Consider the following 18,481-nt stretch of genomic DNA (forward strand, 5'->3'; position numbering starts at 1 on the left):
CTGCTTTGTTGCCGTGGCGACAGAAAACGAAGTACAAGGGCGTCTTTTAGGCGTTTCTTTTCGTTGTTGTGCAGAGAGCGCACACGCACCCAGCGTTTCTACGCTTTATTTGTGCGTCCGCTCCGAAACGCTCGACTTTAAAATCTAAAAAAAAAGAGCCCTTAACGTCACCGCCACTCTTCCACATGTCTCCGTATAGTTTAGCTGCCGACAGGTCGCGTCTCGTACCCGCGGCGTCCTCCTCGCTCCGTGTCTGATCGATGATTTTGAGTTCCTTTTGCTCCTTCAGTTCTCAATTTGGACTCAAGAGTTTCTACGAATGTGAAACCACATTTCTCATCACATGAACCGATCGAACCTGAGGACAGAACCCGTCTCCGTCTCCTCGGACCCTGAGACGTGGCGTGGACTGACACACTCTTCTCTTCATCTTTGGATCTGGAGCGTCAGAGCGAATCGGAAACCGTCACACGACCGGCGAGCGGTCTCTGAGAGAAGGTTCCTTTGTTCGTCTGTGATGAAGCCAGAGAATGAATGAAGTCCATCCTCGTCCTCTCACGCTGAACACTAACTCAGCCCGCTGCTCTGGTGCCACTTTTCCACGGGCGCCGTGTCAGACACATATTAGTTCAGGCTGCTTCACGCCTGCTGATTCTCCCAGGACTCTTTATATTCCAACAAAAACAAAAAGAACTATAATTTAATACCTTCAGGAGTCCTGAATCATGAATTTGATCCAGAAGGAAAATAAGGAGTCGAATATCAAACATAAAGGCAGTATTCAATTTTCATTTTGTAATCTGCAGTTTGGAGTCTCTGCTGTGTTTTGACATTTTGGTCTAAAAAAAAAAATCAACAATTTAAAACGTACCACACACATCTTTACCGAGCAGAAGGAAACTCGCGCTTCAGTCAGCTGACTCCTTTTCTCCGGAGGATCCAAAGAAAGGGCAGGGATGGTCGTTTTCTAAAACTAGCATGATTTTGAAAGTAGCATTCCCTCGAGAAGGTTGGCCCACATGATCTAATGGACATACAACATTCACTCCATACGTGTGCTCTTATTTATTCAAACGTGAATGCTAAAGCTACAGCATGTGTAAACCCTTTTATTCTGCCCCTGCGTGTGTGCGCGACTTATTTATCCGGATACACCGCTCGATAGCTAGCTAGCTAACAGTTTCCTCCAATAAAGAATCTGAAGTTTCTTTGTCCAGTCTTTAATTAAGGAAGCACTGTGAAACCAAACAGTTATTCATCTCATAATATGCTAAACTACAGAAACAGAAAAGTCCGCTAGCTTGATGCTAATGTCTATGAGAATTTGAATAGGAATGCTAGCGGTTAGCATAGCGAATGTGTCAATTATTGTTATTATTGTTAATTATTGTCACTTGTGAACTTATTAAACATACTCAAGAGATACAATGTAAGTCCTGTATATAAAATGACTGTCACATGCATGCTAGCACGTAGAAGAGACGTGTTGTTAGGTAACGATTACTCCGTGACCTGACTCATTTCTTCCAACAGGAAGCCTCGGTGACTAACGCTAAATCACAGAGTCGGGAAGACTTAAACCAAAATGATCTACAAGTTGAGCTTAACATCAACACGGAGACATGAGTCTCATCCATAAACCAGGACAGACATTTTCCAGGAAAAGGGAGAGGAGAGCTCCTGCAGATTCGGTACAAAAAAAGACAAGACTGAAATCACAGCTCGACAGAAACAAGTTACTGAGTTTAAATCATCGGTTGGAAGGAGCGTCAGTCCGGGGGAAGAAAGTGTTCTGGTGTCGGGTTGTTTTGGCGTACAGAGACCTGTAACACCTACCAGAGGGGAGGAGTTTGAGCAGCTAGCTCCTGGTCTTTGAGGAGTCTGCAGTGATGCTACCTGGACACGACTCTGGTGTGAGTCCTGGATGGGGGGGCAGGTCGGATCTGATCGGTCTTTTCTGCAGTCCTTGATTGTCTGCTGCAGAGAACCTGAATCTGAATCCTGGATTAATACGCAGTTAAAACACAAGTCTAGTTTGCACAGATGTTGTTTCAGTGAAACACTTGAACACGCTGATGCAGGATTAATCACACTTTGGTTGATTTAAAACCTCTACCAGGAAAGTCATGAATCACCGTGCTCGTAAAAACAGTTTCTGCAGTCCGTTATCTGAAGTCCAATCAGCCGAATAGATCCAAGTAAGAGCTCCTGTATCGTGTTTGTCCACGCCGAGCGCCTGACAGCATCCATCCCTCAGAGTCTGACTCCCGTTAGGATTGCTCCATGTGTGGACCGGACTGATCCTGGCTCAGTTTCTGAACAGTGGTGGCGGCTGGGATGTCTCAAATCTGCTTCCACACTTTCCATGAAGTCATCCCTCTGGCCCGGCAAACCTCCCACAGTTTATAGTTCTGCTAAAAGCTTCAAAATAACGAGCTGAAGGATGAGTTTTCATGGCGTTTAAAAAGACACCGGTCGGCTTTATGCACCCTGAATGCCGGGAGGTGTCTGGTCCGATTGAGGTTCAGCGCAGCTTCATGTGCTGACTATCGAGAGTTTGATCATTTTCATCCAATGTGTGAAGGCGACGCACGAGGACTTTAACTTCAACTTACATAGAAAATAGTTGTCATATTATTTCAGTAATGACTTCAGTCATGTGTGATGTTGATTCAGTTTTGCTGATGTCAGTCAGACATGAAACACTTCAGCTTCATGGAGACACCAAGGACAGCTGAGATCTGCAGGATGTTTGGGAGAACAGGCTGCTTGTCGTCACAGATTAGTCTAGATGGGTCAATTTGACCCGACCCTGATAATGACAGTGTAGATTTAAATAAATGTCTTTGGAAGTGTCTGACAGTTATGAGTCTCAGCAGTCTGACTGTGTGGAGTCAAGTCCAACAGCATATCTTACAAAGACTGGTCAGGAGCAAATCATTTTTATTCTTTACTACTGCCATGTCTGTTTCTGTTTTCAGGACGGCCAGCTGACGACGTCGATCTTCCTCCATATTTGTTTGATGGTTTCTACAAGCAGCAGGTGTGTGTGTGTGTGTGTGTGTGTGTGAAGAGACTGTAAAGACCCCTCGATCCTTCAGCCCCCACCGAAAGAATAACAGAAAACCAGACGGGGTGTAAATTTTCAGTAGTTTTATTGAAAAATGCCTCTTCTGTTTTCAGAAATAAATAAGAAAATAAGGCTGTGGAATTCACAATCTGCAGTTCAAACATGAAGCAGCTACTCCCTTCCCAAAGTCTGGCACTGACTGCTTCTGATACTGAGAAAAATGACGAGATTGACGACGACAACAACAACAACAACTATATTCTGGTTAAAACAAAATGGAAAAAAAAAAAAAAAAAAAAAAAACATGTACTAAATATACACCACAGACATGCAATTCCACGTTTTTGTTAAAATGAGCTGTGACGGAGTAAAAAGTCAAACTGATAAATATCAAGACTACAGATACAAAATGAAAGCGGTGATAAATGAAGCGGTAGAAGAAAAAAAAACACGCAGAAGAGACTGAATACTGGATGAACATGTGACCTCGCGCCGTGACGCCGTCTTTTTCCCCTTTCTGTAAGCTCCGTTACACTGACGCACTGAACGCCGCTCGTTCACACACACCTGACGCAAATATGGTACAAGCACAAGACACGAGTGGAAACAGAAAGCTCACAGGTCTGCGGTTACTCGATCCAAAGCCTTCCTCGTCCACTCCGGGAATATTCACACACACACACACACATCTGAAGACATTTAAAGGGTCATTTCCAATAAACGGAGGTGTCAAACCTCCTGTTTTTTGTTGAAGTGTATAATGTGCATAAATCAACAAACAAACACAGCATGAACAAGAAAAATGCAGACGTGGTCTTATGATGTTAGCGTATCGCTGGGTTCTCTTGATAGCGATCTCTTTCGACGCTGGTTTTGGAAGTCATCCTCCTCTTCGGGGACGGGGACTACTCGGGTGTTGGGTTCAGAAGGGTATCGGCCTGCTCGGAGATAGTGTTCGGGGCCGTTAACTTGGCAGTACTTTTTTTATGTGTTGTTGTTAGCATGCTTAAACACTCAGAGAGAGAGAGAGGGAGGGGAGGGGGGTTAGTGGGTCTGCAGGGGGCGTGTCCAAAGAGCAGACGTGATGATCAGGCTGCTTGAAGGAGAAGAAGACATGCAGGAAGGAAGTGAACTTGTGTTTAGTTAGTCTCATGTAACGGAGCGTGAGAGGTTAGTGAGTGTGCGCGACACTTCAGGAAGGAGGCGTGTCCTTCTGTGATCCAGGAAGGAGGCGTGTCCTTCTGTGATCCAGGAAGGAGGCGTGTCCTTCTGTGATCAAGGAAGGAGGCGTGTCCTTCTGTGATCCAGGAAGGAGGCGTGTCCTTCTGTGATCAAGGAAGGAGGCGTGTCCTTCTGTGATCAAGGAAGGAGGCGTGTCCTTCTGTGATCAAGGAAGGAGGCGTGTCCTTCAGTGATCAAGGAAGGAGGCGTGTCCTTCAGTGATCAAGGAAGGAGGCGTGTCCTTCAGTGATCCAGGAAGGAGGCGTGTCCTTCAGTGATCCAGGAAGGAGGCGTGTCCTTCAGTGATCAAGGAAGGAGGCGTGTCCTTCAGTGATCCAGGAAGGAGGCGTGTCCTTCTGTGATCCAGGAAGGAGGCATGTCCTTCAGTGATCCAGGAAGGAGGCGTGTCCTTCTGTGATCAAGGAAGTGTTTAAAACATCAGAGTGAACCAGCAGAGCCCTCTCTCTCCTCCTGTGCACAGATGACTTAAACACAGAGCACAGAGAGACGCCATGCCTCAAGGTGCTCGCCGTTTTATAATGACGCAGCACGGTGCGGATAGTGACGTTTGTGCTCATCCACAATAAATCACAATCATGTGTTTTGAGTCCGAACAGTTAAGAGAAGTCGATATTTCTTATTTTTATACGAGGTGACGAGGGTGATGATGATGGCGATGCGTTAAAAAAAAAAAAAAAATTAAAGGCAGACAAATAAAGATTAGTAAAAAAGATGTATCGGCGAGCATCAGGAATATTGAGGCCAATTGAGCGGTGTTTTGACTGCGGAGAGACGAACGCCTGAACGACCTGTACGGGGAGCGTTTTGTCAGGAAACATCTCATCCACACACACACACACACACACACACACACACACACACTCTGGTAAAGCGTCTGTACTCGTGGTGGACGTTCAGGTGTTACAGGTTGAAAAGCAGATTGAAGGGGATTGTTAGTTACTTAAAGACAAGATTGTGTGATTTGTATTTGTTTTTGTTGATGTGAAGTCGGCGCGTCTAAACGATCCCCGAGCAGCTACAAACACGAGCAGGATCTGTCGGCATTCAGCAAGCAGCAGGTTGTTGTCAGAGCACAAGCTTGAATGAGTAAAGGCTCGATGTCGTGGACTGGATTCAAACATCATTTACAAGGCACACCGGGCTTATTTACACGTTTCACCACGAGAGGAGAAGAAGAAGAAGAAGAGGAAGAAGAAGAAGTGCTGCGAACAGTTGTTGCTGCTGGCGATGCTGCTGGCGATGCGCTTGCTTCTCTCTCACAAATCCACCTTTGTTAGTATTTGTTTGGGTTGTTTGTTGTTGTTGTTTTGGTGCATGCTCTTCCACTGAACATTTCTTTGTGTGGTCTTTGGCGTCAAGATGCAAAACAGGCCACTAAACAGGTCGATGCCATCAGCGCTGCTGCTGCTGCTGCTGCTGCTGCAGGGTTTCTGTTCTACTGGATGTGAGTCGATGTTAGTAGTGGTTTCCCTTCTTTGTGGTGGTGTTTTTGTTTGTTTTTTCAGCAAAAGTTTGTTAATGGTTTCCTTTGGTGTTTATCCTTTAAACAGCTCGAGAGCGTGTGAGCGAGTGTTTCAGTTACAGGACTTTTGTTTGTTCAGTGAAAGCAGCACAGGCGGCATACAAAGTTTACTATCGTGAACCTGAAACAGGCCAAAGAAGGACGGCAAGGTGTCAGTTTGTTCAGCGGATCAAATCAACTCTCTATGTTAAGATTAGTGACCCCCCCCCCACACATGCAATAATCCTCAAACACTCCAACATTTTAGGAAAGTCACTGATTTGTTCACCTTCTCTCTGTAAATAGGCGTTTTTAGCCTAGCTTAGCATTTGTAGCATTTTTGGGCTAGCTAGTCGATGTGCTAAGCTAGGCAAGAAACATCCTGAAACGAGCGTCTCTGCACTCAAGTTTGATCCTTAAAATGTTGGAGCGTTGACGTCAGCCCACATGACCCACCAGCTGATGATTAGCAACGATTAGCAGCTACATTTATTTCTGTGTGTCTTCGTTCAGTTGCGATACGCACCTCCGTATCCCTGCCCGTTGTAAGGAATACCGACACACTGAGAAGAGTCGCAGTAACCGGGAGGTCCAGGTGGACCGCGGATTCCAGCGTACCCGGGACGTCCGGGGGGACCGCGAACTCCGGCGGAGCCTGGAGAGCCTGGAGAGCCGGTCCTGCTTTCTCCTGGAGGACCTGGAGGAAAACACAGAGACTCATGTAGACCAGGAGGTCATCTTTCTGTCTATGTTGAATTAAAAACATTACACACACACACACACGTCGTGAGCTCGGCTGCTGACGGTGAAATCACACAACGTCGAGACACGATCTGCTGATGCTTTTCCTGTCTCTGCGTTCTCGTCTAGACGAGACAAAGCCCAGTTGGAAAGCTTCCCTCGTCTCTTCCTCAGCATGTGTTGGGAATGACTCACTGCCCTCCACTTCCTCTTTTTTCCAACTCTCCCCTCAGCTCCCCCCCCCCCCCTCAACTCTTTCCACTACTTGACCTTGATTGCTCAACACAACTCTTTCTTTGCTTCCTCCCTCCAACAGACTGGGGGGGGGGGGGGGGGGTCTGAGACTGGCGGGCCAGCTGTAGTCTCGGTGCTGGATCGAAGCTGCTCTCGGGCTCTGAGATGGATGACATCATGATTTTTATGGACGATGCTCCTATTTCTTGTTTCTCCAAAACGCCTCCATCGGGTTTGACTTCCTGTTAAATGACGCCTCAGACCCAGCGGCTTCACCGGGACGGTAAAAGCTGTCATCGTTTCTCTCCTGTCGCCATGCCAACCACAAGTGATAACGACACGGATGTCCAGGTCTGAAAACGATGAGTAACTCTCCTCTTCACCGGCAGTCAACACATTAAGTGATAAAACCTTCTTGAGTGAAATCTGCTGTTTGTTTATCAGTTAGGATCTTTCAAACGACTTTCCTCCAGTGTGTGACCTCATTCAAAAGTGGGTTTTTTTGTGTTTTGGACTCAGGACACGTACCAGCAGGTCCTCGCGATCCTTTCTGTCCGACTCCGGCCGGTCCTCGTTCTCCTTTTTCTCCTCCGGGACCTGAAAGACATCATGAGTTTGAGCCCGCTGAAACAGAAAACTGGAACTAAAGATCCTTGTACTGTTGAAGCGTTCATGAAAGGTAAAGATCATCTTTAAAAACATATTCCTTCCATTACTTTTTCAAAATGGCGCCAGCTAGTGGCTGTTAGCCGCCATTTAAGGACAACAGAAGAAGAAAACACGTTAAGATGAGTGAGCATCTCGCACCACGATTTTTCTGAACATTGTTTGGTAAGACTAGCGTGATGCTACATCTGTTAGCCCGTCAATGGCAATTTTCATTATCTGTTAGCATCAAGCTAACCAACAAAGATGCAACTTTACTTCCTGTTTGGTCAACAGCGAGGTCTCTGCACCAGTCGGAGGTCGGGTCGACTCGACGTGTTGGGAACACGCCGTTGGATTTTTTCTGATATTTTTGGAGCTCTTTGACCTTTGACCTGTGTTTATTTCCTTACTCGTTTTTAAGAGCAGGAAGCTCCGGTCCAACACGCGAACGCCTCGACGTGTCGTGTATCGATGCATTCTGCTCAGATTGGCGCCGGTTCTTCTTCTTCTCCTGCTTCTCGTTCTGTGTGCGGTGAACGGTTGAGCGCTGGACTCTCGTCTTAAAGAGATGCAGATTCTGTCCTCGCCGTGTAACGTGCAGCTTCGCGTGTGTGTGTGTGTGTGTGTGTGTGTTCTTTTGTTGTGCAAAGTGGAAAAACAGAATCAGGCTTCAGAGCAGATGACGGCACGTTCCTCATCAGGGTGAAGAATCAGTGATTATTTGTTTTGCGCGGCGTTGCTAAGTCTGGTTAGCATCTCGTTATGAAGCCCACTGAGCTGCCTTTGTGTTCACGTTTATTTGTCTAACTCTCGAGTCCTCACGGCTCGTACCTCTCTCTCCCTGCTGGCCGGGTAAACCGGAATTTCCAGGGAAGCCGTTCCTTCCTGCAGCGCCGGGCTCTCCGCGGGGTCCCTGCCTGCCAGGAGGTCCTGACGGTCCTGGCGGCCCCGGGCTGTTGCTGCGGTACATGCCGTTGGGGATCTGGTTCAGTAACGTGTTGACTCGAGTCATTTGCGCTGCAGAGGAGGAAGAGGAGGAGGAGAAGAAGAGTAAGCGAAGTCAGAGAGAGAGACGGAGACGTTTCTCCGAGCTCACGGGACAAAGGCTCATCGCTCACCGTTCACCAGCTGCTCGCACACTTGTCTGGCGATGGATCGCATCATGTTCTGAGGAGCAAATTCACCCTGAGCACAAAAAAACAAGAGATTCAAGATGAAGGATTTCCTGTTCGATGTGAAAACTCAAAAGCTGAAGAGAAATGGATTTCCCCTGAATTGTTCAGCGAGGAGGATGTTTAAACTCACTCTCTCTCCTTTGTCGCCCTTCTGACCGATGGCGCCCTGAAAAAGAAAACCACAAGATCAGCTTGTCAGACGTCGTTTACACTCCGTGCTAATCCACCGTGTCCGTGATGCACACTCACGGGGACGCCGTTGTCTCCGGGGTTTCCTGGTTTTCCTGCAGCTCCTGCTTGTCCTGGGGATCCTGGAGGTCCCTGAGAGGAAACAAAACGAACCAAAGTTCAGAGAGCAGATGTGATCGAGTCCGATCGTTTTAAATGGATTGTTCTGATCGGTGTGATTCATTTATTAAACTGGGAATAAAGCATGAAGACCCGTTACCATGGGCCCCGCGGGTCCTCTGGGTCCGGCCGGTCCTTCTTTTCCTTGAGGGCCCTGAAACATAGAAGATCCAGACGTGAACACGTTCAGCTCTCAGAGCATGGCGTCCATTAAACCTGTCTGTACTCACTCTCACTCCAGCCGGTCCGATGGGGCCGACAGAACCAGCAGGTCCGGTTGAACCCTGCAAACACAGGAAACACAATCAGATCCCTCTCCGCTCTTTGAGGCCTGGGCTCTTTTATTGGCCCTTAGGAACCAGGACCAACTTGGTCTGCGACTCAAGGCGGGTTCTGCTCTAACGATGACCCCGCGTGTCTTGTTTCCACGCGGGGTGCAGGGTCGGGGTTCAGACCGGTCGGTCTCTTAGTGAGGGTCTTGGGTTTGTTTGATTTCCATCACACCAAAACAGCCTGGTGAAATTTCACGAGCTCTCCCTACAGGGTTTCCCTTTTTTTCACGCTGCTCCGACGAAGACCAGGTCCAAACGCAGCTGAATCAAACCCGTTTAATCAGAGTACCTCAGAGTTCTCAGACACCACCAGCTTCCCCTGCAGCTTCAAACCACAAACCTTCGAGCTCGAGGAAGTGAACAAAGCGGCCTCCAGGAAGCATCTCAGTGTCAAACAGGCTACACGGAGTCTCTTCACGTCACAGTGAATGATCCTTGTCTGGCTCATGAGCTGACCTGGACTCACACTCTGTCCACGTCACCTTGGAGGAATCTCTCTCCTGTTTCATTTCTCCTCCTCCTGTATGACGGACACGTTCATCATTCTGTGTAATAAAGCTGCAACAGGAGAGGAAACTTTCATCTCCCAGCAGCTCATAAAACGAGCGTCTGTTACCTGGTGAGAGGTCGCTCGATGTTTCACCCAGACAGCTTCATCAGTGAGCCGCCATCTTCTTTCCTTTCAGGCCAACTGTTACCTCAGAAAAAGCTAAACCCTGGACCTCTCAGGTTGGACCGCAGCTCCTCCTTTATCACCAGATAAAAACGACTCCACGTTAAGGGGAGGGTTTAGAGTGGGACCCACGGCCAACGCTTCACCACAGCCGTAAATCAGCTCGACTTGTTGTTGGCTCGTTTCTGACACAAACTGAATTTAAAGTCCTCGCTGCTGCTCTCCTCTCCGTCAATCCTCCCCAGTTGGAGAAGCTTCTCCGCACACACACAGACGCCAGAATAGTAGTCAACTAATCCAGAACGGCTTTTAGTCGAAGCCAGGGCTGTACTTACTTTCTGTCCGGGTAAACCTGAGTCTCCGGCGTCTCCCTTAGGTCCAGGGCGGCCCTGAAGGCAGAAAAGAAACAGGATGAAATGTGCAGTCTGACTTCTGATTCCACTCCTCCTCCTCCTCCTCACACCGTGTTCTGGCGGCGAGCGAGCCTTTGACAACCTGACGAGATGTTCTCAGATCAGTCGGAGGCTCGTCAACAAACGAGCAGCGGTGAAACCAATAAAGCTTTTTTTTCTCCTGCGTTGATAAAAGTCGGGTTTAAAGGTCTCATATTCACTTCAGATATCTCATTTAAGTTTGTTTGTTCACGATCACTATATGTGATGAAAAGTGTTTTCATGTAGTGCCGCTCCATGCAGGCTCTCTCATCTGTCTGTATTTCTAACACTCACCAAGAGAGACAAAAACAAAAACAAAAGTCTGATCTGCTCTCTCCTAATTGGTCAGTCGTGTGGCTTTGTTCTATGTGTTCTATGTCCCGCCCCTTTTACCATATTAGGAATGCTACAGTCCGAGGGGAGCTTACGCTCGCTACAAGGAGTCAAATAGACTGGTGTAGATGTAGTCCTAAAACCAGGAAGTGAGCTAGCATTTTAGCGCCATGGTGTATAGTTAGCTTGTAGCATAACGTTAGCTTTTTACTTCTCTGGGCTGCATTAACGCTTCAAACTTCATATAAATGATGTTTATCTGTAAAGATTATCCAGCTGAACTAAACAGCTACACATCAGAGATTATTTTCTTCAATGATCCAAAATCCCATAGGCGAATTTTCATAGGAACCACCGGCGCCATTCTTTTCGGGTTGGCCAAAATGCGTCATTACTACACCAGTCTATGAACTTGGATCAGTGAAGTCTTAGTCTTGGGATGTCACTCCACACATTTTCAAGGGGGGGGGGGGGGGGGGGCTGCTAGGGACCAAGCGTTTCATGCAGCTACTGCTAACGGGAGGAAGTAGGAGTAGTTTGAATTTTTGCACATAGGTGACTAAACATGCAGAAGAGACCTGGAGAACACAGTAAAGAGCAAGTTAACACAGAAAAAGAAGAATATGGGAGCTGCATAATGAACATCAAAGCTTTAAGAGCAGATGAGAAACATGCTTCTATTAGCCTCACATGTAGAAGGACATCAGGTCACAGATAAGCCTTTTATTGCTTCTTGTATTTATCTATAGCGCTGGATTCAATCTGTCTCCATAAATGACTCAGCGGCTCATCGCTGCTGTTTAAGTGCTCGCGTGTGATTCCTTCTGGCTTCATGTCATCTTAAACTCTGATTTATTAACATTCAGTGATGTTGTTGTCTCAGCTCTCTCTCGTATCACTCCCCCCCCCCCCCCCCTCAGACATGAGGGAATGTGAATCTCCCCCCCGCTTTTACCTTTCCATGAAATTAATCCTCAAGTAAATCCCCTGCTGGGAGTTATGTGTTTAAATGTGTGTGTGTGTGTGTGTGTGTGTGTGTGTGTGTGTTGTGTGCAGGTGGACTCACAGCCTCTCCGGGGATCGACAGGCCGATGGGTCCTTGAGGGCCGGGGAGACCCATGGGTCCTGGTGGTCCGTTCTCCCCCCGCGGGCCCATTGGTCCCTGTGAAACAAAAAGACAGGTCATGTCAGAACACCTGAACCTCGCCGTCATATCAGAGAGGGAAACAGGAAACTGGTGTGAATCCTCTCTTCAACACTGACAGCTGAGGAGTGGATCATGCGTTCTGAACTCGACCGGTTTGAAGATAAGAAAGACAACAAGATGCTACTTACAACGGCGCCGGCCTCTCCTCTCTCTCCTCGAGGACCTTTGCTGCCAGGTGCGCCCTGATGACGAGCAACAGGAGCCATGTTAATACAACACACACGTTCACCTCTACTTCACCTGTGTGTGTGTGTGTGTGTGTGTGTGTGTGTGTGTGTGTGTGTGTGTGTGTGTACGAGAAGGAAGAAGACAAATGGAGCCTCATACATGAGACGGCGAGCTCTTTAAGTTAGTCCTTCTTCAAATGAGGGATGAGATATTATCTGTTAGCATCGAGCTAACACACAAAGATGCACCCCCCCTCGCCTGTACCACAGTGAGGGGAGGATGAGGGTACAAGACACGATCTGTAGGCGGTAAAACTACGAGGACATTTGGAAAACAGCGCCTTTCTGAACAGAACGATTTTTTAACTTGACGTCTGGGAGCAGCAGAGCGTTTGCAAAAAGACGCTAGGCGCTGCACTTTTCACGCTAGGCGCTGAAGCGTAGGTGGATACGGGGCCTTAGAGGGACATTTTTCTTCTTCTCTCTGTGTGTTATGTTGGCTCAACATTGCACACTACTGTCAGGAAAATCCAATAGAGTCTTTTAAAGATGTGTTTGTATGGACAGGAGGAACCTGACAGACACTGACTGTCTAAAAGGAATCTGAGACAGGACGCACGCTCACCTTCTCCACCCTCTGCAAAGAAGTGCTTTATATGCATACAGTGAATAAATCAGCATGAATGAGCAGCACAGGGAGAGTCTCTCTTTGAGAACAGTGGATCCATGATAACGTCACGTTAAACTGGCTGGACTCTTACCACTGGTCCCTGAGGCCCCGGCAGCCCGTTGGCCTCTGCTGACATGCAGGTGCAGGAGTTGGGAAGAGACGGACACTTCAGCTCGTCTCTCTGGAGAAGGATAAAGAGAGAGAGAGAGAGAGAGAGGGCTGAATCATTGAAGCACAGGAACACTTGAGCTGGTACGGTCACAGTTCAACAGTAAGACGTAAACACCAGGATAGAAACCGTGGTTGAAGGTGCAGAGGACTCTGGAATCTGAAAGCACATCAGTCCAGATGTGAACAGTCTGGACAACATTTCTGTAGCATCGATCAAAGAGCCGTGAAAGGTTTGGGCTTTCTTTCTGGAGTCGACACGTGACAGTTCCCTGATGGATTCACCAGTGGGGAGCAAAACCTCAAGAAAACTGTTCGAGGACTTTGTGCAGGCTGCAGCAGGAGGAGCCTGCAGGGAAGTGTAACACATCACTTCAGAGCTTTCTGTTTGTTTGTGTAAAGAATCAGGACTTTTATCACAAATCTGCAGCTCGAAGCAGCAGGTACATGTGACACACTAACGGTCCTCGTGTTTAGATTAGGGCGGGGACTTTAACGCCTTAATTACCACTAATTAATTACAAGAAAATAACGTGTTAAATGTTTTTAATCACAGTTAGCTTATTGCTAGCTTGGCGCTAGCTTGGTGCTAGCTTGGCGCTAGCTTGGCGCTAGCTTGGCGCTAGCTTGGTGCTAGCTTGGTGCTAGCTTCGCCACAAGTACAAACAAGAAGAGTTTGCAGCCGAAACTCGACCAAATTACTTCAGGACCAAAATTAGTAATGATCCATTTAGATTGAGAATTGTTGCTTTTTAGGGCAAATATTGTGATTTGACTTAAAATGAGTGACTTAAAAAAGTGACTTAAAATGTGCTTAATTTGGATTAAATAGTTTGAAAGCCCTGAGTTAATTAGTTAATTTTTTTTAATCAAGTCTCACCCCTAGTTTAGATCAATGTTTGAAAAAATAAAACTGAAGGACCAATCACAGCGAGCATATATAACTATATAAATATATCCATTTGTGATTTAGGGTTGAAAAGAGTCAACAGTAGGCCTCTTGCGTGTTATGAGCAGTTTGAGAACCTCCTGCTGCTTGTTTCCATCCAGGCCTCAGCTGGGATCTCTATTAAATAATCGTAATCACTGCAGCCCAATCAAGCAGCTGTCCTTGCTCTGCAGCAGTCGAGATAATAACCCGCCTGAGTTGAATCCAGTTCAGATGAGTTGGATCGGAGCGCGGCGTCTCCAGAGATCTCTGCAGGGACTGAAAGTGAGAAACCTTCACGTTGAGAAAGGCCAGCCACTAAACGACAGCGTTTAACTAAAAACTCATACTGGAGCTGCTCCTCATGCCCAAATATCTCACTGCCTGAAAACAAATGTTCCTCTCTGTTCAACGTCCCAGTGGTGTTGAGAAACAGCAGAGAGTTTGTCTTTCATTAGAGTGGATGTGTTGAAGGATGAAGAAGGGACGAGAGCTCACTGCAGCCTGCTGGCTTCACTGAAACACTCGCAGCCCTGGTTGGAAGAACTCGACTCTGTGGCTGATCGTCAGTGTGGACGGGTTGTAAATAAACCTCGATGAGCTGATGATGAAAACTAACAGGCTGAGGGATGCAGGTCAAGTCAAAGCAGAGTGCGTGTGGAGGGAGGAGAAATGAGGAGCCACAGGTCGGATTCAAACCCGGGACCACTGCACCACCAGTGCCCCCCCTTTTGAAGTTAACTTTGACCTCCAGTGACCTCCTTCCTGTGCATTATGATCCTTTACATAATCAGTTTAGTATGAACCCTCCTTACATGGTCCTCGGCCCAGCGTCTACCTGAGCTGATTCTGATCACGCTGCTCTTTGATCTGAGAAAAAGTGACAAAAAAACCAAGGACACACTCGGAGCTGTTTGGACCTGCAGCTGGCTGTTACAGAACACGACACACACACACACACACACACACACACACATTATATAAAGGCTCTAATGACTTCCTCTTTTCACTGCGAGCGATGGAACGATCAGTGAACACGTGCAGGATGCTCCACACATGTCAAAACAAACAGGAAACTACACAACGCATGCATGCACACACAGACAGGAAGCATAAACATGGACATCTTCTGTACTTCCTGTTTGAAACAAACCACAGATGGAGGCCTTCAAATGACCACATCACAGTGAATATTAGCTAGAACATTTCTACTTTGTTATGTGTATTTAAAAAAAAAAAAAAAAAGATGAAAGAGGGTCATCCTTCGTTTCAAAGGTTGATGGTTTGATCCCAGCTTCTTGCATCCCACACCCACAGCAGGTGGTCAACATGATGTAGTCTAAAGGCTAAGATTTAAATATCAGGGGTAGAAGATCTCTGAGAAGAACCAAAGACTCGCTTTTATCGGAGGGTTCAGCTTTAAGGAGGAAGTGCTGCTCGAGTATTAGTAAACAATACTGTTGTGTGTGTGTGTGTGTGTGTGTGGGGGGGGCCGGGGGGGGTGTTGCCTTACCATGGATGGGAGGTCACAACATCTGTCCCTGCTGGTCCAGCCCAAGCTGCAGACGATATCAAACATCTGGAGCTGGAACTGGAGAGGAAGGAGAGAGAGAAAACATGTAAATGGTGTTGTGGTCCGTGTGTGTTTGATACGCCTCAGCACAGACGAGTCCCATCAGCCACCCGGGGGGCGGGGGGGGGGGGGGAGACACAGGAAACATCTCCGATTGCAGCCATGGCGACAGCTTAGCGTACAGGACGGCGCCACTGCAGGATACGTCCACATTTATGTTCTTTTGACTGAGACTGAAACCAGGATTCTGTTTCGGCTCCCGGCCAACTGTGGAGGTCATGAAACACAGATCTGTGTTCGTCTTGAAATAAATAAACGTGTTAACCGGAGTCACAGCGAGCTCAGCAGTCAGCTACACGATGTCAAGTTTGTTCCTGTCAGGAGCAGAAAAGAAACTCACATTTTCATCTCCCAGTAAAGACTCAACGTCACGTCCACACTGAAGCTTCTTATTGTCAGGTATTGTCACGTGTTTCTGCAGCTGCTTGTTGCCGACGCCGTCATGCAATTTATGATGATTGTTGCAAAACAACAGCGTGCGAGACGCTGCTGTGTGCAAGAGAGGTGCAGGTGTGTGTGTGTAATAAAAGAAGTTAGAGACTAAATCAGTGTATATACAAACCTAATTTCCAAATAAAGCCCGAGCTGGAGTAAAACAAGGACTACCATCACACGTCAAGCACCTGAGTTGTAAACTTGAATTCTCCTGCTCGCGTGCACTCTGCAGACTTACGGTTGCTGATTCTCCTCTGGACCCGATGGACTTGGACATCTTGCCCAGGACCTGGTAGCCGTCGCTGGACGTGTTTCCAGCGGCCTTGATCTCCTTCTCAGCCACCTCTTGGCAGTCGATGTTGAGCTTGACGCCCGTGGACGAGACCAGGATGTGCAGCTTCAGAGAGAAAAAAAAAGGGAAAGCAGAGGAATATATTTTATTAGCACGTTCTTTGTTCTCCGACCAAGTCTTGTGTCTGGTTTTCATCCCGGTGGCCTGAAGAGTATTAGCGTATGCAGAGTGTGTCAGTGGAGGGTGGACCTCGCGCTGTCTGGCCTGGAGTCCTGTTTATTCAAACAAGGCTGGAATGTAAGAAGAAAAGCAGCGCTTCTTTTTCTCCAGAGTCAGGAGAAAACTCCATCAGAGCTGCAGCCAGGGATCAAATGTTGGGTCTATAGACGATCTGTAACAAGCTCCTGTCGATATGAGCACGCAGAGAAAGGAACCAACTGTTCCTCACCTTGTTTGACATTCTCACAGCTCTGAACACAGATTCCATAAACACGCTGAGCTTCTGCTACCTCCAGTCTAAATGAAGCTAAACAGCAGGCAGGCTGTCATTGATCCAAATGTGCCCCCTTACAGGTTCAGTTTGTGTTACAACACAGCAGTAAGGATCCCTGCAGAGAGAGAGAGAGTGCTGTTTTAACAGGCGTAACATCTCTGTGTTTTAAGACATCACACTCCACAGTTTGGAGACCAAACCAGAACTTTATCTTCTAACTAGGGGCGGGACGTTAACGTGTTAATTTCGATTCATTAATTACGAGAAAATAACGTGTACATTTTAAAAAAAAACACATTTAATTACAGTTAGCTTATCGCTAGCTTCGCGCTAGCTTATCGCTAGCTTCATGATAGCTTATCGCTAGCTTCATGATAGCTTATCGCTAGCTTCATGATAGCTTATCGCTAGCTTCGCGCTAGCTTATCGCTAGCTTCATGATAGCTTATCGCTAGCTTCATGCTAGCTTGGCGCTAGCTTTGCCACAAGTACAAACAAGAAGCGTTTGCGGCCTAAACTCCACCAAATGACTGTCTTCAGGACCAAAATTAGTAATTCATCGTCTGATAAACTTATAAATTCACTCGCTAAATTGATTGCTCTGGACTGTAGACCACTGTTAGTGGTAGAAGATAAGGGATTAGAAAATGTGCTACAGTTAGCAACGTGTGATCCAACTTTCCAGCTGCTGTGCAGAAAAACTATTTCAAACAAGATCCAACTTTATGAAACTGAGAAGCAAGTAACATTGGATGCATTGTATTCATTCATCCACCAAAATCCATTTAGACTGAGAAGTGTTGCTTTTTAGAGCAAATATTGTGATGCACTTAAAATGCGATTAATTTCGATTCATTAATTAGAAAGCCCTGAGTTAATTAGTTAACATTATTTAATCAAGTCTCACCCCTACTTCAAACTAATCACATGGACACGCGTGTAAACCTTCTGACCACTCTGTACTATATCCAGCTCAGCCAAAACTCAAACACTCCTCCTCGTTACTCATTGAATTCCTGAAGCCCAGAATTCCTTCCCTCCGTCCCCTCCGAAGACATGTGGTGACAGCGGTGGATTTATCTCAGCTCCAAAGACAAACAAACAAACAGGCATGTCTCCTTAGTCAGATCTCCCTCTCCACATCTCGTCATGATGTCATCTTGTGGTAAACCGTTAGAACAACTGCTCCTCACACCAGGCCCGTCTGAGGTCCAGAGAAGAGGAGGGAAAAACGCTGCTGTACTAAAACCACGGGACGGCCACTGGCAGCTGGGACTCCCTGCTCGTGGTCAGAGGCCGACCGCGGAAACGCAGAATCATGTTTGAACAGACACTGAGACGTCCAAGAAAAGACGTGAGGAGGGGGAACTTCACTCTTTCACGTCTGACGCTCAACATCCTGCAAGAAGTCAGCAGGTAGACGTGAACATCCAGAGGGTGGACACAAAGAGTCCAATCAGAGCTCTGATGTCAAGGCAGTGAGATCAGCTGTGTCAACGGCAAAACAGATGTGTTTTTTTTCTGTCAGACATCACTGGCAGCAGTCCTCTCCAATATATCAAAGGCACAGCTCAGTACACAAGAGGAGAAAACGCTCTTATTGTCCCTCTTCATCAAAAGTGTCTGAGATGTTCCCGTCAGTCGGAGCGTCTTCATTTCATGTCTCAGACGCCGTCGACAGCTCAGACTCTTCATCTGTTTCTCTGCAGATCTGCCTGTCGTTAAAGACATCTGCGCGAGCTCGTTGGCGAGAGCTA

The 18,481-nt window shown here is 47.1% G+C and overlaps 1 protein-coding gene across 1 annotated transcript in view; it reads right to left on the reverse strand.

The window, feature by feature from the left end:
* Nucleotides 1-3,138: 3,138 nt before the first annotated feature.
* The window catches only part of LOC306835603 (collagen alpha-1(XII) chain-like), an 86,335-nt gene continuing 70,992 nt past the window's right edge, over nucleotides 3,139-18,481 (reverse strand). Inside the window, 15 exon segments of the mRNA XM_079362246.1 lie at nucleotides 3,139-4,008; nucleotides 6,340-6,510; nucleotides 7,317-7,385; nucleotides 8,268-8,453; nucleotides 8,555-8,621; nucleotides 8,742-8,777; nucleotides 8,861-8,932; nucleotides 9,060-9,113; nucleotides 9,190-9,243; nucleotides 10,300-10,353; nucleotides 11,798-11,893; nucleotides 12,067-12,120; nucleotides 12,867-12,956; nucleotides 15,385-15,462; nucleotides 16,178-16,336. Coding sequence (XP_079218372.1) covers nucleotides 3,887-4,008; nucleotides 6,340-6,510; nucleotides 7,317-7,385; nucleotides 8,268-8,453; nucleotides 8,555-8,621; nucleotides 8,742-8,777; nucleotides 8,861-8,932; nucleotides 9,060-9,113; nucleotides 9,190-9,243; nucleotides 10,300-10,353; nucleotides 11,798-11,893; nucleotides 12,067-12,120; nucleotides 12,867-12,956; nucleotides 15,385-15,462; nucleotides 16,178-16,336 — 1,362 coding nt within the window. The 3' untranslated portion in view covers nucleotides 3,139-3,886.

The sequence above is a fragment of the Symphodus melops genome (assembly GCF_947650265.1).
Source record: "Symphodus melops genome assembly, chromosome: 1".
Taxonomy (NCBI): Eukaryota; Metazoa; Chordata; class Actinopteri; order Labriformes; family Labridae; genus Symphodus; species Symphodus melops.